Source organism: Argiope bruennichi, chromosome 4, assembly GCF_947563725.1.
Source record: "Argiope bruennichi chromosome 4, qqArgBrue1.1, whole genome shotgun sequence".
In the NCBI taxonomy this organism is placed as follows: Eukaryota; Metazoa; Arthropoda; class Arachnida; order Araneae; family Araneidae; genus Argiope; species Argiope bruennichi.
In genome coordinates this window covers 2,423,864-2,451,646 of record NC_079154.1, presented here as the reverse complement: position 1 = coordinate 2,451,646, position 27,783 = coordinate 2,423,864, and the positions used below count along the sequence as shown (strand labels likewise).

Below are 27,783 nucleotides of genomic sequence, written 5' to 3'. Positions count from 1 at the left end.
TTGGTCATCCCTATTCTATTTTTAGCTCAGTTGAATGGATTGACCCTGTAGCTTCTTGTTTTGTGACCTTCAATACACGTGCACTTTTTCAACCATTTTAACGGATGCTTTTTTAAATAATTCAGTTATTTCTTTGAGCGCGGTCTCTAAAACCGCACCTCCCTGTTAGTGTCCCAGTGACAAACAAGGCTTAGCAGATGACGCGAAAACTTGGGCCCCGAAATATCATCCATTTACTGATCCTATTATGAAGCAGTGCTCCAGACACTTTTAAATGAAACAGAAAGTGATTTTAGTGATAAGGATATTTGTACAGAAGAGATTTTCGATGATTCGCATTCGACTGATTATGATATGTATGTTCAAACATAATTAATTAATTGTGATTAATTTTTCTAGTTCAAACATAATTAATTTTTCTAGTGATAATGATTTTTGAAAAATTTATAAAATATATTAATATACCAAGAGATATATATACAGAATTTAAAGGTTGATTTTTAGACTAGTTCTTAACCTGTATGTTTAAAATGCCCTAGAAAACCGTGTTATGAAAGTCACACAAGCAGATAAAAAAGGGCCAATTTTACCCATTGCCATTTTTTTTTATTTTTCAAATAATTCTTGAATTTTACATTATATTGTCTTCTATATACCTTCATATACTATAAAAATAAATATGATTTAAAAAGTAATAGGTTTTTTTCAAGAATATTATTTATTGTAACATGTAATTTGAGAAGAAAATGCATGTTCCAACGCATTTACTTTTTTTCAATGATAATATACTTTGAAAAATTTCTAAAACATATCTATCTATGAAGAAAAATATCTGCAAAATATATTGGCAGTTTTTCATACTAATACATTCATTAGAAAATTTAATTTGAATGTAAATTAAATGCGGTCTCGTAGACCGCACCTCCCCAGTTAAGTCTTAAAATTTCACCTCCGCAGTTAAGGGTTAATGGGAAGAAGAGTTAATAGTTTACCTCCTGCCGGACTTACTATTGATACTAATTTAAGTAATAGGAAAATGGTAATTAAAAGCTTTAATTATCGTGAACAATTAACTAATCATTTTTTTGAAAAAAAACAGCTTAAAGAATATCTTTTAATGTTAAGATCTACTCATTAGGTGAAACCAACAGGCAAAGTTAGAGAATTTAAATATAATGATATAGTATTAATTAATGATGATAAACTTATTAGGCATTTTTGGAAATTACGAAAAGTAGTAGCTGTATTTCTTGGCTGAGATAGTAAAGTTAGATCTTCTCAAGTTAAAACGAATATATCGGTTTTTAAAAGGCCTGTTCAATTGTTCAACAACAACCTCAAAATTGATGAAGGATTAATTTGAATAGTTTATTAATTTCATTTTGTTTTTTAGGAACCAATATTAAGATTTGGAATTTAAATGCAAATGTGAATATATTTATTCTAAACTTGTATTTAATTTACTATGATAAGTTGGTGAGTATGTAGACTATTGCTATGAAATATTAAACTTGTGTCATTGATATTCTGTCTTACATATATGTTGCATTTATGCATGATGTGTTAAATGCAAAAATGTTAAAAATGTTTAAACGTCTGAATATTTAGTTAAACTGAAATTTTCATAACATTGCAACATAAATATTGATTTAAATGATGTGAAATTTTAATTTATGTTAAAATTAGATATGTGCGAAAATAAAAAATGTTGCAATGTGGAAGGCTTTTAAATATTTAATTTGAATGAACGCCTTGGTCATTCGGGGGGGGGGGAAGTGTGTTGAAACTTTATTTACACCCCTCGAGGTCCAAGGTTTTCCGCCCGAGGGCGTTGTGTCCCTCTCTGAGTTTTGTTTATCTTGAGTCTGTCTTGTTGTGTACGTAATCATGTCGGGATGTATTGCTTTGTGTTTGTGCACTTTTCTGTATAACTGCTGTGTGTTCCTGTTTACTGCTGTGTGTGAATAAAATGTGAAAATCCATTAGTTGCCTCCAGTTCCTTTCTGATAGGTAAGAGCTTTTCGAATCATTTCATTGGCAATAAAATTGAAGTCTAATCAAGGTCCTTGAAAAAAAATATATATGTGAAATGTATATCCTTTATATTTTGGGAGAACAAAGAAAACCAGTTCGTGAATTGTTTTTGCCTTGAGAATTACGCGTAATGAAAACATTGTTATAACCTCATTTTCTTCTCCCTATAGTTTAGGGGGGGGGGAGTAAACCAGACTACAACCGCAACTGCCAAGGACTTTTCAATAGATCCATCTGCTGTAGATAATGCTGTCAAGGTCACTATTTAGATGCACTCGGACGTCTGGGATCATCAGAGGTTACATGCTTATTTTTATATTTTGTAAAATTGAAAATTAAGTGACACTGTTTAGTATAGTGGTGGTCTCAAAGGTTTTTCTGCTGAACCTATAACAGAAATTTCATTTGGTTAAGGGCGCTTTAATTTAAAGAGGGAAATAGCTCCATCAAATATCAGAAATTGTTATCTTCAAAGTCCAAATATAGAACCAAACGAAAGATAATGTTATTGTTTAAAGAATACAACACAAACATAAAGCCTTTGATTACCTTCTCAAATGGTCAGTCTTCTGCAATTCATTTCGGTGATATTTAGTAACCTTCTACGACACTTGTTTTACACACTTTGAAACGGCCCTATTGAACTATTACTCCAGCATAGGTTTGACGAATTTTTTACCCGATTCAGTAGAAAGAAGATGGAATCATATTTAAAGATAGGCTCTGTACCTTTAGTTCCAACTCTAGAAATAATAAATTGTTACATTTCTTAATTTGATAATATGCATCACAAGTATTTTAAAACCCCAACGGAGACCCCTTCTTACTGCAGCATCATGGATAGTTAAATAATTGTTATCGCGATAGCCTGAAGTAAATTTGAATCCTAAGACCATCACTGGCCACAGTACAATCTTTCCCACAGGAAATAAAGAACTACGTCCGGCATCAAGTCTCTAAAGCTTGTGATACTTCTTTCCAGGAGGGTTAAAGGGGTTTCAAAAGTCATACATTGTTCGCCATGAATGTCGTCTATTTAAAAAAAAAAAAAAAAAAAAAAAAGTCGGAATATTTTGAATAGTTCCAGAGGAGAAGGCAAATCTGAACAGGCCACTAATTTGCAACTCCCGAGTGTCCCTTGGTGGATTGAGGAAAAGGAAATCTTATCTTTGGCCAACTGCAATCTGTAAATAGTAAAATTAGACAATATAATGAAAGTTCAAAGCAATCCATACACAATTAAAACAAATTCATGATGCCGTAAGGTATTTTATTAGTACAAATGACCACAATGCAGCTGTACACGAAGCTAAATCAGGATTCAAGAAATGTCCATTTTAAGTTTACCGGTATGGTTTCGATTATTGTCAAAAAATGATTGTATCATCAAACTGTGACAAGCAGAAACAATTATAATTGACTTTGCATGTAATTTAGTTTTTAAAAAATTAAAGCTGAAAACTAAAGCTTAAAAACAGATTTGTTGCAATTTTAGACGACGCAAGAAAAAAGCACAATGCTGAATTTTTACAAAACTCAACAAAGGAATTTAAATGTCAGTTTCCAGTGTTGTGCTTGTTATGTAAACTGTATAAATCGATTGAAAATTTAAAAATGGTTCTGTGATCAAAAAGTACTCAGAATGGTTACATAAAATAAGTGCTATAAATTTATTGTATCTCGTTCAAAGTAATCCCTTTCAGTAGGGATGACGAATATTTTACGAGCGATTATTACGTAACCAATATCAAAAAGTCACAAATATCAGTGATCTGAATGTCCTTAGGCATGATAGTTACTCTCTTGGTGTGGATAGCGCACAAGTTAGTATCTTCGAACAAGCCTACTAAATAAGCTTCACTATCTTCCTGGAGAGCCATAACAGCAGAACTCTGGAATCGGAGATCAGTTTTGAAGTCCTGAGTGATTTCTCTAACCAAACGCTGGAATGGTAGTTTTGGATCAAGAGCTCAGTGGATTTTTGATAACGACGGATTTTTCTCAAAGCGACAGTTCAATACTTTTCAAAGAAGGGTGTGATTCAAATCCTTGATACGATCTTACTGGTGATATTTCGATTACAGGTCTTGGATCATGATATTAAGTAACAATCGATACGATTTGTGAATGGGTTGAAATGTGAACAAACCGGTTATTCTTGGAATTATTGTATCATTGAATTTCATATCACTGAATTTATCGGAGCGGGGACTTCACTGGAAAGTGTGAAGTCGCCGCTCCAATTCATGGGAGTGACCTTGACTCCCCGATATTCGCATTTGATGATGCACTATTACATAAAGGTCATTTTTAATTGCTTGTGACATGACTGCATATATTGTGGTTATTGCTGGCGCCATCTATTGGTAGAATATAGAACTAAAGTAAACATTTTAAAGAAATGAAGTATATTTTTAATTCAAATTTTTCAGAAAATGTTTTACTCCAATAAAGAAATTAAACAAATAGTTTTGAAAAAAATACAAATTTAAGAAGTAAGCGGGAATAGATAAATTAATTCAATCACACTCTACTTAAATTAGTAAATTAAGTATTAATTACAATTAATAAATTTTATATTTAATACTAATTTCTAATTTTTAATTAGTAATATGGTTGAAATAACAGATATTTGGAACAAATATTTAAAACTGACAATAGCAAAATTATTTGTTATTCAAAAAATCGTGGATTATACATCTCTGCCTTTCTGTCAATGTTGTTTCTGGTTATCAGGACATAGCTTAAAGTCGTTTTATGAAACCCCTTCAGAATTCTAATGAATTTCCTTTTATCAAATTAATAGATTCAAATCAGTGGCCACGAAGATAAGGATGACGAATATTTTACTAACGGTTATTAAGTAACCAATATCAAAAAGTCACAAATATCGGTGATCAATACTTTTCAAAGAAGGGAGTGATTTGTGATTCAAATCCTTGATACTGGTGATATTTCGGTTACAGGTCTTGGATGATGATATAAAGTAACAATCAATATGATCTGTCCAATGGAAGCTCCCGAACAAGAGTTCAATCAAGCAAAGTCCCTTACCCACTGATGCACTTTCCAGGAACAGACCCCCCATAAACAGTTGTGGCGGGACCTTTTGATCGCAAGCAGAGCGCTACCTATTTCACAAAGATCCGAGTTATCGCTATCCCATCGCATAATAACGACTATCTCTGTAAGCTACACACGGCTTGTTTCATTGCACGGAAGCAAGTTTTCTTTTGGACTCAAGTCTCCACAGAAAAATATTTATTCTGGAAAAAAACTCTATCTGAAAAAGATCAATATCTTTAATTTAAATAGGCAATTTCTAAATGTGGAGATTTGAATATGTTTTTCTACACCACTCTTTCTGATATTTGCAATTTTATTTTATTTTCGGCTTCTTGCCTCTTTAAAAGCTTTAGTTTTAAATAATAATAAAAAAAAATTATAATCAGAATAATTTTATTTTATTGTTCACCAAATTTTAAATTGATAATTTTTTAAGAAGCTCTTTCGAAAACCGCTGGTGAATATATTTGATTCACTAATCTTGATTGTGATTATTGTATATTTCAATTCAAAATGCTCACAAAATATAATGTAGCTGATTTAATGAAAAAAAAAAAGTTAAATGAAGATCGTTGGAGACTATACAATTTTATGCAAAAAATAAAGTTAATAGAGCATTCTGAAAAAATGTGTTTAAATGACATTTGGATGGTCACTAAAGATTTTTTATTTGCTTGTAAACTTCATTCCAAGTAGTGATAATAATTATTAAATTTGTTGCTTCTTGTATAATACCATTTGTTATAATTTGAATTTTAACGCAGTTGTACATCGTATAAGATTCTTACTTAGTTATAATTTTATTGCAAAAGCAAATTAGTATCTTCTTTATTTTTATGAATATATACATTCATACTATTGGCAATGCAGCAGGAAATTTAACCTATAGAAAAATTGTGAAAACGTTCAAATCCCAAGTCCTTCTACGGTAAACTTGCAGAATAGTGTGGTAGAATAAGGCTATTAATGAAAAAAAAATTTTTATACAGTAAAAATATTTTTCTGGACGTTACGAGAATCAAACATAGTATTCGTAACATTTTAGTGAATATTATAAAGGCATGTGGTATAATAAAAATTAAAAATGCAGAGTAAATAAGTAAGATTTTAATTCTTATGGTTATAAAATATTCGAACAATACTGCTTTTTCGATACTATGAAATCAAATCAGTTTTACCTATTCTTAAAAATGCACACACACACACACACACACACACGCGCGCGCGCGCGCGCGCACGCACGCACACACACACACAAAGACAGTACAAATATTTTAATAGCTGAACTAGAAATAAATTTAAAAAATATATATACAAATCTATAACCAATCTAAAGTAAGAAATAGTTTGAAAACGAAACTGAAATGAAAACGAAACAAAACAGTTTCGAAATCGCAACTAAAATTTATTACCTATTTAAACTAAAACCAAAAAAGAACTTCATAGTATTTAGAGAGCGCAATTGCAGCTACTTCTAAAACACAGATGAATTGATACAAAAGTAAAAGTTAATAGGAAAATCAAAAAAATCAAATAAAAATTAAACCAAAAAAATTATAAAAAATATATAAAAGAATCCGGCCTGAAGACTTTTTCAAGAGTCACCCTCAGGCAGGGATTCAAAGAAAGGGATTTTTTCTGTGAGGAAATGCAGACATTTGTCTAATAATGATTCCTCGTGACCCGAAAATCCCCTGAAATTATGCCCATGAGATATACCATTTTAACAGAAAGGAAAAACAACAAATAGAAGAAAATAACCACACAAAGTAAAAATACAATAACAAAAATAACAATAAAAACAAAAAATAGCACTAAAATTAAAAACGAAAAGGCCAGTACATACCATCAACAGTCAAGGAAATTTTAAGCTATCAATTGTGATTCTCGCATTTTAAAAAACTAACGGTAAATTATGTAAACGAATGTAGGCTCCCAGCGCCATCTATTGAGTGATCTAATATGCAAGGAAAGTTCTATTTTTATTTAAGCCAAAGGATTAATCCCAAACCATACCTTGTTTAATTAAAAAATTGACATTACAGTAATTTCTAGGAAATTCATTTTTAATTAAATTTTCAAGGAGGTTGTTTGATGCTTCAATATAGGAACTTTTATTATTGCAGACCCTTTTGATCCTGTTAACTTGTGAGAAAATTAGATTTTTGAAAATTTTAGAGTTTAGATTGGAATGGTAGTTACATAGTTTTGTTATTTTAAAGTTATACAAATCTATACATATTTTTTGTGTTTGTTTCAGGAATAAAATCTTTCTCGCTAATTTCGAGAAATAATTTTACAATTCAATATAATAAAAATTTTTAATCAGTTTAAACATTTAAAAGAAATCCATGAGATCAGACACAGTTAATTATTAACAACTAGAACTTTATCAAAGCAAAAATTATAAATATTTATTGTTGTTTTTTACGTAAGTTTTATGCAGTGTTATATGAAACACGATTACCAATTCCCACACAGATTTGATGCCTTTTAGAACTACAAGGCAATTTTAATTTTTCTCAGAAATAGAAAACAAAGAAGGATCTATTCTTCTCACAAAGCGAAAATCCGACGCGAGAAGCAACACTGACACTGCTTTCAGGTGGCGGGGAATTAATTAGCATTCCTACTGGGCGGAAAATCTGTAAAAGGGCATTATCTTGCCCAATATGTGACACTTCAAAGTAGTAAACAATGCAGCAAATATTAAACAATGTAGGAAATGGAGAATTTCAATTTTAAAAGTAATTTCATTTAACCGCAACAGATAAACTACGTCATCCATCCTTAAAAATTAGATTTAAAACAGACATTTTAGAAAAAAAAAAGTCTATATTTTTTAAACATACTTTTTAAAGAATAAAAAACGCCTATAAAAGGAATATAAAATTAGTTATGCTTAGAATAATCCATTCGTATAAGGATTCTTTCTAATTGTATAGAAGAAATGAATGATTTCATTTACAAAGATATATGTAATCACATCCATAAAAGTATGTATTTTGCATGAGAAATATTTACACGGCAACATTTTTTTCAAAATATTTTTAACAAAAAAGAATATAAGACCTCTTTGTTGTATAATGCGTGGAAAATAATCAACTTATAAAAAAAATTTCCTTTTACTTTATTAATATAAAATTAATCCTTCTCAGATTAATATGCTATGAATCCTGATGTAGGGATGCATAATCCCCGATTTTTGTGAATAACAAATAATTTTGCTATTACCACTTTTAAATATTTGTTTCAAATATCTGTTATTTCAATCATTATTAATTAAAAATTATTATATATAAAATTAAATATAAAATAAATTATATTAAATATAAAATTTATTAATTGAAATTAATACTTAATTTACTAATTTAAGTAACGTGTGATTGAATTAATTTATCTATTTCAGCTTACGTCTTAAATTTGGTTTTTTTCTTCAAAACTGTTTATTTAATTTCTTTATTTGAGTAAACCATTTTCTGAAAAATTTGAATTAAACATATATGTAATTTCTTTAAAATGTTTACTTTAGTTCTACATTCTATCAATAGATGGGCCAGCAGTAAACCGAATATATGCAATCAAAGTCGTCATAATCAATTGAAAATGATTTGTATGGAATAGAGTATCGTCAAATGCGAATATCGGAAAGTCAATGTCACTCTCATGAAGTGGAGCGGCGACTTCATACTTTCCAGTGAAGTCTGATAAATTTCAGTGATATGCAATTCAATGATACGATAATTCCAAGAATAACCGGTCCGTTCACTTGTAGCGTATTTGTTATGAGCGAGGATAGAACCTGGGACTTTGTGGTTTGCAGCCCAGTAATATGACCACAATGTACTGGGTCTCGTGTAGCTAAGCTGTTAACTGGCTTATAAGCTTTCACCACAGACTCTCCCTCCGGTGTGACGAACGATATGGCTGTTAAGTGGTAATATATTTAGCTGTTGATTCTAATGCACCTGTACCCATTTGAGTAGTGCCAAGCGTTATGTCGAGCGTGTGTGAGTGAGTGGTTGCTGATGCGTCTAGTGCGTCCGACGACTTTGGTTGCGGGTAGATGGCGCAACAACAGCTGTACGAATGTTGAAGGTTCATCGTCCGGGGTCACCAATGTAGCGTATTTGTTATGAGCGAGGATAGAACCTGGGACCTTGTGGTTCGCAGCCCAGTACCATGACCACAATACAAAAGCAATTGCTCGTGTAGCGTAGCTGGCTTATAATCTTTCACCACACACTTTTCAACCCATTCACACATTTCTCCCTTTCTGTTTTGCTCGAGAGCTCCCATTTGGACAGATCGTATCGATTGTTATTTTCTATCATGATTAAAAACCTGTATTCCAAATATCACCAATACGATCGTATCAAGGATTTGAATCACAACCCTCTTTGAAAAGTATTGATCACTGGTTAGTGTGACTTTATGATATTGGTTACGCTCGTAAAATATTCGTCATCCCTAAGTACAAGGCTGTTCCGTTTCGTACTTTGTACTTTACGAACCAGAAATATATTAAAACTCGATGTTTTGTGTAGTCATAAAATGGATGAAACTTCTCTTCTTCCACATTAACACAAACGTTTTTTATAGTTGAAATATATACTCTCTTTGTTTAACTTCCCAAATTTTCTCTCAGAAATATATATTTATGGCATAAATCATGCTTATTAATATCATCAAAGTAAAAAACTCTACTCAAAAGCCATTCTCAAAATACCATAACATTATTCCATTTTTATTACAGTTGCCATTCGGCACTTACAAAATATTAAAAAACAAAGATCATAATCAAGTAGAGCATCAACGTGACATCATGAGCAGGCACATGATACCGTTATGTTATTATTTGATATTCTGAATGCTATACAATAATCATGAAGTCTTTTGGTATTCGGATCGGATATTGCTGCAAAATTCCTCAGTCGAAATCGAAACATCACTTCCGATAGATCTAATAATTATTTGTTTCTTGAATCTGGCAAGACCTGAAGATTTCTGTATGTAAACAAATATGGCAGCCTCCATGTAAGTTGCGTTAAATGATAAACACTCTCCAACTTCGATTTCAACTGCAACCATAAACAAGATCTAGTCGCTGGATTTTGTTATATTTTTAGGAGTGAGATATATTATTAAGTAAATAACGATTTTATTTTTTCAACATTGCCAAAAAATTTTATATTATTAGTTACATAACTCAAAGGTTAACCGGCTTCTGAGGTTTTTTTTTTTTTTTCAGTTATTAAAAAAGAAATTATAGCTATGAAAAGCAATGTGAACACTTTAATTTGTTGGCATTACTTTTATTTTTACTAGTTTTAATTTAAATACACAAAGAGCTGTCTTTGTATTCCGTTCATGTGTATAATATATAACATAAATGAACCTATCAGAATTTCATATTTTTCTATATTATAGTATCAAATTTTAATGCAAAAGTAATTGGGAGAGCTGTATATCGCTATTTGAAATAAATTAATCCTTAAAATACTGCAGGAACTTAATATGAAACTTACATTTATAATTGTTAAATTATCTGAAAGAAATTTATATACATCTATATTTCTCAATTATTTCTTTGCAAGTGTTAAAGATTATTTTTCTACGTTTTTTTTTTTTTAAATTTTTTTAAATTTTTTTTTTTTATTTTTTTATTTTTTCAGTATTTTTGCAAAGTACTCTGATATGGTATATGCCTATAGAATCGACATTTTTTTAATTTTTTATTTAGATAAGATTTGTTATACTAAATCTATATTTAATTTGGTAATTAATTCAAAACCTATAAAAACATATTTTCTAGATTTTACAGTTCAAACCATAAAGTTAATGGTTTTTATTTAGATATATATATTAATAGTTATATAAGCTTTGCTATAATTAAAATGTCATATATAGCATATAATATAATGGAAATGTATCTAAGATCCTTTTATATTTTGTTATATAATCTTTGGAATTTCTCAAAGAATTATAATTTTATTGCATTGAAAACTTCCACACACACACATATATATATATATATATTTAGAGTTGTGATTACTAGGACATTAATGCACAAATTTAGTGGTGATGTTATGGTTCTAGGTAACTCATATTGCAAGGTGGTGCTACATTTTTAAAAAAATAACTAGGCAGTTTAATTCACATTTCTAATTTTACTCAACATGATAATGATTTATTTTAGTTAATTTCTGTATTTTGATGGCTTTATGGAAACACATGCTTTATTCATATATTTTTTTTTATTATAGATATCATAAAAATGTAATTAAAGAAAGAAATCTTAAAATAATTAATTTCAAATGTACACAATATTAAAAATTATTATTTTGCATAATCATCTATCAAGTGACATATACCATAAACATTAATGACCAATTAATATTCAAATATATTACAAATAATTAATTTCTTTAATCATTTTATTTAACAATTAGGCTGAGAAATTTAAAAAAAATTGTCCTGCCTCCATCTTCTATTCAGTTTAGTAGTCTTAGATAACTGCCTCATTGGAAAGCAGGCCACAGTTATATATATATATATATATATATATATATATATATATATATGTGTGTGTGTGTGTGTGTGTGGAAACATGCAAATGAGGATATCTGTGGTTCTGATCTACATCACGCCTTCTGTACTTATGTAGAAAACAGCATTGGCATTAGTTGCATACATAATGCTATGAAATTCAGAACTGTCTGATTTAGAGAAAGATGTAATAATCAGATATCATAGAAATGGCTGATCCTTAAGGAACATATCTAGTGAGATAAACATTCCAAAATTGGCAGTTGCTTTTGTGATTAAGAAATGGAAGGTGAGTAGTGATTGCCGGAATGTGTTTTGACCCAGCAGACCCACAAGACTAAGAGATAGAGATCAACGAATTCTGTCCAAAAAACTGCACCAAACCGATGGTGGACATACTTCAGGAGTTTTAACAAGCATCCTGGACTGTCATTTCGATAAATACCATCTGTAAGGAAGCACATTTGCTTGGTTTCCATGATCATGCTGCTATCCATAAGCCTTTGATTACAAAATCCAACCGCTCTGCTTGGTTGAGGCTGTGCAAGACATGTCAAAATTGCACTGTAGATGAGTGGAAACAGGTTCTCTTGAGTGATGAATCAAAGTTCAATCTATACCAGTGGGATGGCAGAGTTTGGATTTGGTGCATGCATAGAGAATAACTTTTGCCGAAATGCATTGTGCCTACAGTAAAGTTTGGTGGAGGTGGAATTACGGTCTGGAGATGTTTCTTGTGATATGGACTGGGACTCTCAATCCCAATTCATGGTAAACTCAATGTCGACTCTTACTCTATTATTCTAGACAATAATGTGCTTTCTACGCTGTGGCGATTTTAAGGGCTGGATTATTGTTATTTCCAGTATGACAACTCGTTGTGCGAAGTCCACCATTGATTGGCATGATGACAATGGGATGAACCTACTGTACTGGCCTACTCAAAGTCCAGATTTGAATCCTATAGGAAACCTCTGGGAATGAATTCAATCACCAAATTAAGGGGTGCAGCAACCATCAAAAATCAATGAAAGAATTTACATGTCTTTTCTAAACCGAATGGAAGAAAATAGTTCTGTCCATCATCGAAACACTAATGGAAAGCATGCCTCAGAGGGTTAAGGCTGCAATTGCCTCAGGTTGAGGTTCTACCAATTATTGAATATGAATAAATTGTATTTTATCACAGGAGTCCAATTACTTATTGGTAGATAGTGTGTGTGTATATATATATATATATGGAAGATAGTCATATGAATTTTTGTTAAAGTCTATTATTTTTTGGATTTCTCATACTTTTAGGTTTTTTAAAGTTTTGTCAGTGTAATTTATCATTATAAAGAAAACATTTTTGATAAAAATAATATGCTTTGGAAACATATTACTAAAATGAAATGTATCTGAGATTTTATTAAATGTTTTAGATATTTTAGTGATGTTTATGTCAATTGATTTAATATGAATGTAAACATAACAAGATATATAATAAAAAAAGCTATTATTCCTGGTTCAGATTAGTTAGTGTGATGTATTCATAACATGGAGAGCTGTCAAATTTTTGTAAACATATATATTAAACAATTAGTGATTTGTTGATAAATTAAGACACCATTTATTTGTATCTGGTGCAGCAATCATTTTGAAATTATTTTTCTTTATAACTGAATTAAATTTCTTGAGAGAAAGGCTTTCCAATATTTTCTTCCTTCTGATTCTAAAATGATGTGTGATCTTCTTTCTTTTTTTTTACATTCATTATAATAATTATTCTAGTGAATTTTCAAGCAAATTATTTATTTTGTTTTGTTTAATTAAAAGAAAGATTTCTAACATTACTACATATGCTTTTTTTTTAGATATTTAATCACTGATTTCATTTTCCAATCTTAACTTGAATCACAATGCCCCTGTCTGACTTTTTATCATCCCTACAAAACAATCCATATTTTGGTGCTGGATTTGGACTTGTTGGTGTTGGAGCTGGCCTTGCTGCTCTTAGAAAAGCTTCAATGTTTGGAATGATACTCTTTCGCCGCCATTGTATGATGACTCTTGAAGTGCCTTGTAGAGATAAAAGTTACCAATGGTTACTTCAGTGGATAACTTTAAATGCCAAAAATACACAGCATCTTAGTGTTGAAACAACGTTTAAACAACATGATACTGGAAAAATATCTACTTCATATGATTTTGTACCTAGTGTTGGAACTCACTTTTTTTAGTAAGTTTATTTATATTTGGTACTTTTAACTTTTATTTTTTGATGTCTAAATTATTTCTTTAAAAATTATTTGTAAACATTAAGTATCAAATAATTTTTAGTAATCTGTATATCTTTACTCAATTTTGTAATAGATATTTAATAGATCAGTCATATTTATTCAAATAATTTTTTTATTTAATTTCCTGGAATTTTGGAATCCCACTTTATAAACAATGTTATTAGAATCATCAGAACAAAGCTCCCCACCCTACCCTTTTTACTCTTAAGATGTCATTACCATTAAGATATATCTGACCAATGTATATGATGCATACCATGCAATTTTAGATCGTTTATATGCTCAGAAAAACTTTTGTAAACTCTCTTTTTATCATTCAGTTCTTGTACTAAACTATATTTTTTAATAATTCTACAAAAAATTGTCTAATTTTTTTATTATATTATTCTTTTATGTAAATTTTGTTGTAACAAATTGATATATGTAGTGATCAATTATAATTAATTGATGCACTTTAATTTACCTTTTTATAAAATTATTTTTTAGATTTAAAAAAGGATCTGTATGTCACAAATAAAGTTCATGAAGTACAAAATAAAATACGTAATATTTAAATCTGTTTATAAAGTTCAATCATATGCTAATTTTATATAATAGTATCCACTTTGAAATATAGCATCAAATTAAAAGAAACTCCAGTTTTGACTGTAACCAAACATTTTAGAGATCATTATGACTAATTTTTATTTGGAGGACTTTTTGAAGTTTAATTTATTTTGCATGAAAGGGCATTAGATATTTATTTGCTTTGAATTAAAAATTACCATAATAATAAATTGGCTTTCAGCACATGTCACAAGCAAGCAATACTCATCTAGTTCTATTGCCCTAATCTGATTAAACTGATTAGTAATAAATTAGTGTATAATTAACAAATAATTTTGTTGCTGTTTTTGTACCAAAAGGAAAAATTATTAGATAAATTTAGCATATTATTTTGCTTTGAATATAACATCACTTCCTTTTAAACATATATCTTCTTTCAATGAATGATTTCATCTTGTTTTGCTCTGCCTGTGAAAAATCTTATGTATTAACAGAATTTTTGAATAAAAATATATATACCCTAACATATAACCCTAAGGAACAAAAATATTTGAAAATAAAATCTTATACATATGTATAAATATTAGTACTTAATAAATTGATTTCATGCTTCAAAACTGAAATAAATGGTTATGGATTGATATATAAACAACTAAGTCAGCATTGTATTTATTGTTCTATAGAGTGCAACTATATAATTTTTTTTTTCTTTTGGTGATTATTAGAAGTACCTAGTATATATTTTAATTTGTAAGGTACTTTCAACTCAGATATGACGATATTTCAGTCTTATTTGATACTAGATACCTCTGGCAACTAAATGCTTCATTGAGATTATTGTATGAGAAAATTTTTAATAGAAGCCTTTATTTGTTACTTGGTTTTAGTAGTACCCACCCCCCTGCTACTCATCAACAAAATATTTTTAAATTTCAAATATTATTAGATATTAACTCGCTCTGTTTTAGGAAACTTATATCTGTTATGTTCTTTATTTTGTATATCTATCTAGTTCTCTTTCCATCTATCATCTCACTTTAAATTTCAGCTTTCATTTGAAACAGAAAGTGATTAAATTGCAACTGATAACTATAACTTGCTTACTGATCAAAATATATCCATAAAATAAATAAGATGAATTAGTGACATCATTGAGCATAGAATTTTTTTTCTTTGTCTGTGTGTGTATATAGACTACTGAAAATGTTTAGTAATTTTTGTAATATTTTAAGAGAATTTCTGTTTACTGATTCAACACAAAATTTTGCACATTAGCTAAACTTCAAATTTAAAGCGTGATAGCGTATTTTTATGCATATAATTATTCCACAGAAAAAAAAAATTAATGAATAAAATTGCATTAACTATGAAAAATTTTCATTATTTATTTTTAAAAAGTTTAATCCTTATCTGTAATCATCACAGTACTAATAAAATTTTTGTAATAATCATACTTTAAAAGGAAACCTAATTAATGTGTAAGAGAAAAAAAAAAGCAAAATCTTTATATTTTGATTATCAACAATGGAAGAAAAATTCAGAATAAAATTATGTAAGAACATTGAAATAATGTAAATTTTCTTATTAGAATTTAAAAAGTTATCAAGGCAAGTATTATCCATAATTAATCTATTATGCAAATTGTTATAGCAGTTAATTAGCAACATAGCAGCAGTTAATAGAGTACACACACACACACATTTGTTTAAATCACCTGCTCTCATGAAGCAACATTCCTTATTAGGAATTAAACAGAAATGAGTTTAGTGTGACATAATCCATCTTGACCCCTTGTTAAGTGTGACAGTACTGATAAAAATGTTTTATGAACATAGAATTTATTGGTACTTATTTTTCATAAATATTTCCCCCTTTTTTAAATGTTAATAATTTTTTAATTATATAATTAGTTTAAAACATGCTTTTGTTGATTTTCATGTGTGTAATTTTTTGACCAGAGATAGATTTTTTTTCCAAATGTTTCTTGAATCTTTAACCGGGCCTTTTAATTTGCTAGTTGCGATTCGAAATGGAGTGGTATAGAACAATTCTAGGGCAGTGAGAACTTTTACAGTAATGCTCTTTTCAGTTTCTTCAACATTTGGGAGTAAAATTAATCAAGAAAATCATCTTGACTTAAAAATTTCAGTAAACTTTGCTTATTAATATTTATATTGAATTTCCTGTCATATTATTTAACACTTGTATTAATTATTATTATACCATTTTTAAACGTGTTTCTTTTTCTAATTATGAGAGGGTCATGAAACAGACAAAGTATGAAAGTAGGCTTCAATAACCCTAATTTTGAGTGTTATTTTTTCCCCTTTAATTCACATAAATGATGTCTTTTTTTAGTTATAACAAAACATGGATAAGAGTGGAAAGAAACAGAGAACAACAAACATTAGACTTGCATATGGGAGTTCCTTGGGAGACAGTTACGTTAACAGCTTTAGGAAGAAATAAATCACTATACTTTCAAATGCTGGATGAAGGTATGGTTTTTTTCCTCCCCAGAAATTTTCTATTATGGGGTTAAAGAAAGTTTTCTTTAATCTTAATGAAACAGCTGTAGTAATAACCTAATAAATTTGTTCTGTAAATAACTTGCCAATTATCCTATTACCGCATTTAAAAAAGTATAAATAAAAACTATGCTTATTTCCTTTTCTAACTTTGAAATTGATTAAATTCTTGTGGACCAAATTTAATAGCGTGAAGAAAACTAATTAAATTAAAATAAAGGAGCAGAAAAAAGCATTGGTAACATTAAGCTAAAATGATCAATTTCAGAAAATTCCAAAAGCTGTCTGCACTTTTGGATGGAAGTAATTTTGTATTTCTGTTTTTTCCATTCTGAACAAAATTGAATTGTGAGCAGACGTTTTAATCGGAAAAAATGCTATTTTGGAAAGCAATGTTCTAAACGAGTGATGGTTTTGATATTTTTATTATCAGAAGGCTGAGTTCGCAGGTAATATTCTTAACAATAGTGTCATACTTAGTTGGCTCAGATCATTCGTAACTAAAAAAAGCCGGGGGGAAAAAAAGCATTAATGAACGAAACCATACAAATCATCGATTTCTAGTGATCAAACAATTCCCTTTTTTGAATATTTAATCTAATTTTAAATAAAATGTTTCTATTGACCTCTTTTTCACTTTTAAATAAGCAGTTAATTAAAAAAAATAAATTACTTTCGTTCATTTTTTTCTTTCTCAACTTTCGCAAGGAATAGAATATTTCATTATTTACCTTAATTATCTATTTTTATTATTACCCTTACCTACTTTGTAGCTAGAGTATGAGAGTGTTTTTGTTTTTACTTCATCTTTTAAAATAAGCCAAATTTTTTTCTAAAATTGTATTTTCTTCGTGATTTTTTGGTGACCAATCTCAAATTGGAATTACAAGGAAGTCGGAGGATACAAGGACTCGGGCATGAATTCCGCAAAATGGTGATGATAAAGTAAGATCTAAAAGTGCCTCGCTATATTCATTGCGGTATAGTTTTCTTTTAACCCCGCTAATCTGCAAAAACAAACCAACATACAGAAAATTAAGCAAAATTTTTAGGTGCAATTGTTGGGATGACATGAAAAAACAATTAAACGTTCATTTCTTCATAATCGACACAGTAAGACAATGATATGAAATCAATGAAAGTGTGCTTATAACATGGGAAATTTTCAAAACTCATTTTAAAGCCACCATCTCCGATACCCTATTGCCTGTGCATACAGATGAAGAGAAGCTGATACCTCGAGTTGCGGAGTGAAAAAAATCAGTTCATACATTCACTTTGTTCTGGTGTTGTACCAACGAATAAATGAAGATGATAAAACTTTCCATTTTGTTAAGGCATCACTGAAAGTATCTACTAGGTACTATTAAATACAAATGCAACTACAACATCCTAATTTTTTGAATGGCATCGATATGTGGATAAGTGCCAATGATGACAAATTACTTGAAAGATTATCAAACGTTGCAAAGAAAGAAAATTTATCAAATGTTGCAGCCGTCGGTACCATAGAGAACAACAGGTAACTGCTTTCTATTGTACGCTAGATTGTGAAATTAGTAATAAAAAATTGGCTTAATTTTAATTAATCAAAAATTAAATTGAATTTTAACATTTTTCTGCGATAACTTCCGAAAATATAACTGCTGTCAACAAATTTTACATCGTTCCAAAATTTAGAAAGAAAAAAAAAGTCTCTTTAATAATATTAATTTAATAGCCGTATTAATTTTTGCCGATTTGATTATTTTTAAAATCATTCCTGACATATTCAATACACCGATGGCACGCGACACAATATTTTGGGCACGCCGCCGATCAAAATAACAAAATTCGGTAGAAGGTATTACGAACAAACGCAAGTGTTCTCATTCCATTTAAAAAACGCACACACATACATTTGTATGGCTGTTAAAAATTCGCTTGCTGAGAAAGAAATTGATTTGAAAAGAGTTGTTTCAGTAACTGATGGTGCTCCAAATATTGCGGGAAAAATGTTTTCATTAGTTTATTTCAAACAGGCGTAATATAATGGACTATGGTTTGTCACAAAAATAATCAAATTCATATCGTTGTAGGCTTAAAATAAGCGAAATTAATAATAATAGAAATGGTTTAAAGTAAGCGAAAACACTTTAATTGAGGCTTTGTGCATGAAATCAACTCAATGTATAATGGCTTACTAATGAATAATAATGTTCGCTGGTTGAGTCGCGGGAACGTACTTCAAAGATTTGTTGACTGCTTGGAAGAAATCGGACTGTTTCTGCAAAATGAGGGAGAAATTGAACGATACTCACAGTTGTTGGATGTTATGTGGCTCTCAAAATGGATGTTTTTACAGACAGGTGCCAACATTTCAATGAATTGAAAGTAAAGCTTCAAGGCACGAATGAAACAGTAATCGTCATGATGGATCTCATTCGCGCTTTTGACGCTGGACTGCATGTTTTCAGGAACGATATAATTACAAGAAATACAAGTACTTCCTAAATTTGAAATATATATATATATATCAAAGATTTAGATCTACATGAGAAACCAGACGAAGAAAAAGTTATTGAAGAATTTATTTCCGAAATTGATTCTTTAATCAAGGAATTTTCAGCGAGATTTTGTCAGTTCAAAGAATTATCGGAAACGCTCAAATTTATTATTTACTCTGATGTGACTTCATTTGATAAATTGAATTAATCCCAATTCGATTAGTTGGAAATTAAAGAATTTGAAATACAACTGATATAGATTCAAAAAATTATTGAAACAAGAAAAAGGTATTGATTGAAACAAATAGATTAACAAGCAATACAAATAAAAATGCCGGTAACGAAATTTTGGAAGCATGGAATTCGATTCCAGACACGTTTAACTGTTTTGAAAAGCTGGCTCCTGCTATTTTAACCATATTTTCATCTACCTATGCCTACGAGTGATTATTATCAGAGGTGAGTATCATTAAAGACTCTCTTTGAAACCGTTTGGCAGATGACTCCAATTCAGCATGCATTCTGCTAAAAGTAACATCTTACAATCCTAATATAAGTTATTTGTCATCTAATCTGCAACGAAAGAAGTCACACTAATGTTACTTTCATTTGAATGACACGTATAACTAAAACATTTACTTCTATACAGTGCAAAATGTATTTTTTCGTAGTAAATAAAGAGTTTTGAGTTGCTAATATTTAGTTTTATTATTATCCCAATAATCACGAGTCAAAATTATTTGACGGCACGCTATACCTCATTAAACATTTCTTTAGAAAAAAAATGCACGTTGATTCATAAAGGTTCGCCACCCCTGCACTAGGGGGTATAACACACTCGTTGTCCCAATCCTTCAGAATTTCCTAAACATTGTTAAACTGTATCCCTTTCAATTTTATTTTCACATGCCTGAACTGTGCAAAGTTGCAGGAAGCTAGGTCTGGACTGTAAGAAGGGTGTTCAAGAATTTTTCAGTCCTGTAATGCTCAAATATTCGGTGCAAGCTTTGGCGCAATGAGTGGCGCTGGAGTGTTGTCATATTGGAAGAGTCACGCGTCCGTTTCTGATTTTGGCTGCTGGTTCTTTATAGATTCGACCAGTTTAGGCTAGCATCATTCAGTATACCGCTTAGCTGTGACTCTATCCAAAATGAACTCGATCTGAAAGATTTGATGCAACTATCATTTTCTTCTTTACAGATCGGGATTTTCAGGTCGCCACGGACATGTCCTCATCACGAAAGACCTAAACTTTGCTCTGAATCTTAACGGCACATCATAATAGTATAGCCCAATGTTGTTCATTTACCGGGATAGCCCCTAACATACAATTTTAGCATCTCACGGGCACCAAGTCAGACGCCGTGTCGTCTGCTCTTCAATCTATCTACGCTGTACCCAAACCAACAAAGTTTGCTCATTTTTCGAGAATCCAGCGAATTGCTTTTAGGTCCAAAGTATCCTCTGTGTTAACAGGTCACTCGCATATTCTTCGTCACACACTTTTTTTTTCACAGCAGTAACATTTTCCTGCATAATTGGTATTTGGGACAGTCTTGCCTTCTCAGACTAAAATTTCCCCTTTGAAGTTCTCTGTACGACCGGAATATAAATATACGATGTGAACATACATCAGCTAATGTAAGAGCTATTTTTTTTCTATGTACTGGCTCACATTAAATCAAGCGCGAAGTTACATCGCAAAACTGCCCGTATCTCACTTCTTGATGATGATGACATAGCAGTCACTTCAAACAATCACTTAACTTGGCGGAGCGGCTACTATGCAAGTATGAACATATATCAACACGTAGCAACAAGCAGCTGCCTGCGATTCGTTGTTGCGTCATATCGCAAAATTTTTAGGTACCCTTTGTACATATTTTCAGTTTTCTTTATGTCTCTCGCTTTTTTTAAATTAATTTTTATGGGTCATGTATTTCCACAGAATGTGTTCACGCAGCGACGCAATTCATTTCGTCGAGGTTTTCCCTTGAATTTTAAGCATTGCTACCCTTTGTATGCTATTGAGACCAAAATATGCAATTATATATTCATTTATATATTATATTTCATTTATATATTATATTTCATTTTATTGTCTACCAATAATGAACGTAGTGAATACAGAATATACTTTTTTTCCCGATAAATGAGCTTGAAATGTGGAAAATTCTTGATTGAACATACTGGAGAAATGAAAATAAGACAATGACATATGCTAAATATAAAAGAAAATTCTTTTGAAACTTGATTCATTTTTTAGTGAAATACTCGCCATCAATTTCTTTTTATTTTTTTTAGCTAGGAAATTAGCTTTGAAACGAGAGGAGGGGAAAACAATCATGTATACTGCAATGGGTTCAGAATGGAGGCAGTTTGGGCATCCTCGCAAACGCAGGCCAATCTCATCTGTGATTTTAGATGAAGGAGTTGCAGAGCACATTCTTAATGACATAAAAGATTTCATTAACACTCCGCAATGGTACAGTGAAAGAGGTAAAATTGAAAGTTGCTCAAATATTTGTGATCTTGTACATGTATTTAATTTTACTAAAATACCCAATTGTACATAATATATCAGTATTTCGTTTTCAAATACAGGATAATGATAAATGGATAAAAATTAAATAACATTGAAAAAAAAGTGAATTGGAGCAATTTGTATCCAACCAGAATGAACTTGCATGGACTCATATTATTACATAAGTTTTAATGTAATTATTTTTATTTCTCTCTAATGTTTTAGATAACACCCAGAAAGCATTAAATTCTAGAATATTGAAATTGTACAATATTCTGGTAGCAATAGAACTGTACTACACTCATATCTCAACATTTTATCCATATATTAATACACTAAATTGAGCTTTTTAAGATTTTAAAATGTAGGTAGATGCAATTTTCTCGTATATTTTCATCTCAGCTTCATTTTGTTTGTAACTCATCATTGCACTGCAACTGCATTTTGAAAAGGATATATTTTGCCCTTAATTCTTAAATTTACTATTGATTTTCGTAATTGCAAATTTAAAAATGTATACATCAAGAAAGCCATCTTAATAATTAAATGTAATTATTTATGCATGTATTTTCTTTCATTATATTATTATTAATTACTTTTTTATTTTTAAAATTGCAATATTTAAATATGTGTAACAACAGCAATTTGCTATTAACGTAAATTTTTTAAATGTATATGTTGACAAGGACCAAATATAGCAAAATAAATTTTAGTATATTATAAATTTCATGGCCATGTTAAAGTTATTCAATAAAGACTGATTATAAATTAGTAAAAAAATATTTACTATCAATGCTTATCTTTCAAATTTTGATGGTGCTTTTTTTTTTTTTTCCTATCCATTACATATATAGCATTTACCTCATTTTTATTTCATATTCTAGAAGCCAGTTTTTGATTGACCCTTCAAAATCGCCTCCGCAGCTTTTGCTACTGATGACTTCAAATCCGTAAAAAGAAACAATCGCATACCACGAATCAGGGCTGCAAAGAGGACGGTAGAACACATGTACTGTTGATTTTTCAAAGATAAAGATGAGCAGTTTCGGAATTCACTGCGAACAAACATTCAGTCCTGTGCAATTTTCTGTTAGGAACGTGTGAGGGGCACCCAATGACGTGCCCAGTCTTTTTGATGCCTCTTTATATATTTCACTTACTATCACAGTAGTAGCGTTGATGTTTATTTTAGTTCAAGTTCAGTTACTAGAACGTCGGATCCACCTTCCTTTGAAATCGATTGTCATTCCCTCTTTAAATAATTGTATTGGGGAGTACAAATTCCCCATTGCGTCCTGTAGCATCAACAAAGGCTTCTGCCGAAAAAATTTAAATGCAAAATTCCAGCATATTTATTACTTATTATACCTGCCTAAGCCACAGCAGTGACACTATAACTGTGAAACATGTATCATTTATTCTTCATTTATCCTATTACATATGCAATATTAATTTATTTTTTCTAGCTTTTTTGCTATCTTTAATAAAATTGAGATCACTTATATATTGAACAGTTCTTGTATATCAAACTGTCTGATTTCATATTATCTGAAAAATGGTTTCTCATTAGGTATACCATATAGAAGAGGATATTTGTTACATGGCCCTCCAGGATGTGGAAAAAGTAGTTTTATGTAAGTTATAGAATATTCTTCTCTGAAAGATGCTTAACACACGATTTTCAAATATAATATTTATCTTTTTTTTTTCTTTTTTTAAATAGTACGGCCTTAGCTGGAGAACTAGAATACAGCATTTGTGTTCTAAATCTTAGTGACAGAGGTTTAACGGATGATCGATTGCAATACTTGATGAGTGTAGCTCCTCAGCAAAGCATTATTTTACTTGAAGATATCGATGCTGCTTTTGTAAAGAGAGAAGAATCCACAGCAGGTATGAAATCAATAATCTGATCCTCTAATTACAATGAAAATATTAGTATTATTTTTATATATTTATGAATTTTCTTCTACGAATTTGTTTACCCTTAATTTAAAGCAATAAGTTATTCTTTTTCAATCACTAACTTTACTTATTTTATAGTTATTCTACTTTTTCTCTGAATAAATAATGAATCTAAATCACAATTTTTTCATTATTTTGCTAAAGATTTCCTGCGTAACACCTGGCAACAAAAAAAAGCTTAGCAAATGTTTAATAATTTACATCTCTTTTATATATTTAAATAAATTAGGACAACCAAAGAACAAATATCCTAGCTCCAAACCATTTATCTAATTTTTAATTTACATGAAATTTCAAGACACTTGGATATGCCATCAATGACCATGTCATTTCTCACCCATCACCATCTATTTTCAAAAGAATTCTCTAAATCATTATTTCATTTTACATTCTCTATGGGATAAAATCATGACAGGGTTCCCTATCCCCCCCCCCATCACTGTATCCATTTCCTCAATTTTTATTTCGTTTGAAAGCTTGTGATGTTTCAGTACATCATCAGTGTCGCTTGCCACTTCATCTTTGAGAGATGTCGCAAAATAAATCTTCACCTCAACAACTGAAACCGATTTTGCTTATTTCTCTACTTTTAGGCCATAGCACACCCATCAGAATTCTTTATATCTATTATACAATTTAGAACAGTATTTCCATTTAATATGAAACTAAAGAACAGGATATTAAAGAGAGAAACATATTTCTCGCCAAGCTAGCCTAAATTCTGCTTACAATTCAAAAGTTTGCCATCTCATATAACCACAAGGAATGATAACACATACAATTAAGATCACAGTAATTGTCAGGATTACCGCATTTGACGAAAAATCACCAAAACATACATCTTTCAGGACTCTAATTTATTTTTAAATTGATCCAAGATATTTGCAAAGCAAATCTGCAATGGATTATCTAATTTTGTAAATAAATAGTTTCTTTAAAATAACTTTATGAAAGTTTTTTTAAAAAAAATCTTTCATAAAACGTTGGTTGAATATCTATATATATATATTTTAGCTCAAATAGCTTATGATGGCCTTAACAGAGTAACATTTAGTGGTTTACTAAATATGTTGGATGGAGTAGTTTCTGCTGAAGCTCGCATTTTATTTATGACAACAAATTATGAAGAAAGGTAAGTATCAAGCATATCTTTGAAACAGTTCTTGAACTTTCCCTTTCTTGATTTCTATAAGGTGAGGGAAATATGCTCTATAACTCTGGCTCATTAAAAATATTTTTCAATCGCAGTAATTATTATATATAGGAAACAAACATATTGTTAATAAGTATTAATCAATTATTAATTTAAAGAAATCAAGTGAGCGACAACACATAGTGTGACGATATTGATGAATATTAAAATTATCATGTTGCCGTAATCTTTGAGAGTACCTTTGTTTGGGATTGCAATTGGGATAAAGAAATAAATAAAATTCTTATTAGGTAATGTACATGAATTGAATACACATTATTCATGATGTATTTAATCATTTTCTGTAATTAATAAAGGAGAACCGATTGCTGAAAAATTGATCTAAAATGATCAAATTTGATCCAAATATACTTTGGAGGATAGAAAAAAATAGCACCTTATTGTGATTTTAAAAATTTTAATTAATTAAAAATTGAATAAGATTGTAACATTTTCCTGCAATAACAAATTATTGCACAACAACTTTTTTTACATCAAATTTAAAATTGTAAAAATATAATTCTAATATTATTTTCACCTAATAATAAATTAATTTAAAAAAGTATTTTTAGGCACAATGTTTAATATTAAAACTCAATGTTTTCATGTTTCATCAAGTATTTAAGTTTTGTTTCTAATCAAACATTGTTGTTTTTTCATACTTACATATATAATTTACATCAATTGCTCCATACGAATTTAAAGTTGATATCAACAGCATATGAATAAGTGAAATTAAATATTAGAAAATGAAGAAAGCTAAGATTTTCATGTGATTTTGATGACTTTGTTACGAAGGTTCATGCAAAAAAAGAACAGATAAATTAAGATTAATGTTCCTTTTATCAAATATTTATATCTAGAATTTGCTAAAGAAACCTGAACATCAAGTTATGCATTAAAAAAATCAAATGTAATCAATATCCCAGGTGAACCAGCTGATCCTCATTAAAGACAGTTATTGAAAATAAATAGTTTAAATATGTAGTTGAGTTATATTTTTATATGGGTATGTTAAATTTAGTTCAAAAAACACAAATATGAGCAATTAGTAACTTTTATCTGTTTAAAAATATGATATAATTATTTGGGGAAAATAAAGGGTATTCTGTAAATAAATTCATTTTCCTTAAATTTTTTTATTTTAGTGAATAAGCAATTTTTATCATAATAAATACAAATAACGAAATTAAAGTTATTAGAATGTCATCGGTATTATAAAAATGTAATCACAATAGAAGGAAGGAGAAAGGGCAACTGTCATTTTATGGCATTTGGACTTAATGATTATTGCCATTTTGTTGGATAACTGAAAAAGTTATGTATTAAAGAGAAAGAAATGAAATTAATTACTCATAACTAACATTCATAAACATATTTAAATTTTAAAACTTATTAAAAGAAAGCCTAAACTTTAAGTTTTTTTTGAAACTAAGACAACCTCAATTCAAATTTGAAATGCATCTTAAAATAAAATGATTATTTTAAGAATTATTTAACATATTACTACTCAATCCTGCTGTCATCTACTGAGAAATACAAAAAGTGCCTTTTTTTATATTTTCGCAACCAAATAAAATTTATAAATTTCAACACTATGTTAAATTTGTTCAAAATGCATTATCAAATACATAAATATAGAATTTAAAATAAAACGAGTAACATGTGTTTCATAGAAACCAAATAGATTAGGGGTTTTCTTTTTTGTATAAAGACAGCAGATAAATCGGAAAAATTACATTGAAGATTTTTTTAAATTGTAATTTTTAAAAATCTAAAGTAATTTTTGACTAGCTTAATTTTCTGAAAACCTAAATTATAGGTTAGATGCTGCCTTAGTACGTCCAGGACGAGTGGATGTCAAACAGCTTATAGATTATGCCACAGATTATCAGTTAAAATTGATGTATAAAAGATTTTATCCTGAAGCTGCAGCCTCCAGTAATGCAGCTGATGATTTTGCAAAAGCAGTCAGAACTGTAGTTCAGAAAGTGAGTATGGCTGAAGTACAAGGATTATTCATGTTTTATAAAAATGATCCTGAAGGAATCATTGAAAACGTTGGGAAAATCAAATCTCTACAGAATGAAAAAAAAATTGTAAATTTATAAATGAAAATTATAAATTTTTAAAAATAAATTTTTTTTTTTTGTAGCTGATAATTATTGTGTATTCCAATTTGTATATGAATTACATATTTTTTCACATATCAAAGTGGAATAATTTCAGTATTTTCTAAATAAGACCGGAATTATAAAAATCTGAATAATGTTTGGAGCACTTTTAATATATAAATATTCTACTGTACTATATAACATAAAGATAGAGAATAGAATAATAATTTATTTATCATATTCATTAGTTTGCATTTTGATAAAGATTTCACTGCTGTTACTTAACCCTTTGACTACACATTTATTTAAAAGCGCCATTTATATTTGGAGTGCATTTAATTTTTTAAACATGAAAAGGCAGAAAATTTTATGCAAGAATTAATATATTTCATATTATTCAAAATATATACTGCTGCATGATATTGAAATAATTTAAGCTAATTAACATAGCAACAAAAAACAAACAAAAAAAAAAAAAACAAATTCAAACAAATCCA

At 29.6% G+C, this 27,783-nt stretch overlaps 1 protein-coding gene across 2 annotated transcripts; it reads left to right on the top strand.

Moving 5' to 3' along the window:
* Nucleotides 1–1,989: 1,989 nt before the first annotated feature.
* On the top strand, nucleotides 1,990–27,298 carry LOC129967046 (mitochondrial chaperone BCS1-like). Of its 2 annotated transcripts, none has more exons than XM_056081685.1 (8): nucleotides 1,990–2,010; nucleotides 13,506–13,870; nucleotides 16,836–16,975; nucleotides 21,796–21,990; nucleotides 23,586–23,649; nucleotides 23,739–23,908; nucleotides 24,995–25,112; nucleotides 26,995–27,298. In XM_056081685.1, exons 2-8 carry the CDS (start codon nucleotides 13,551–13,553, stop codon nucleotides 27,281–27,283), a joined length of 1,296 nt encoding a protein of 431 aa, XP_055937660.1. In that variant the 5' UTR covers nucleotides 1,990–2,010; nucleotides 13,506–13,550; the 3' UTR covers nucleotides 27,284–27,298. The 2 variants fall into 2 exon arrangements, with proteins under 2 accessions (XP_055937660.1, XP_055937661.1); XM_056081686.1 differs by lacking the exon at nucleotides 1,990–2,010 and adding an exon at nucleotides 10,119–10,248.
* The last annotated feature ends 485 nt before the right edge of the window (nucleotides 27,299–27,783 follow it).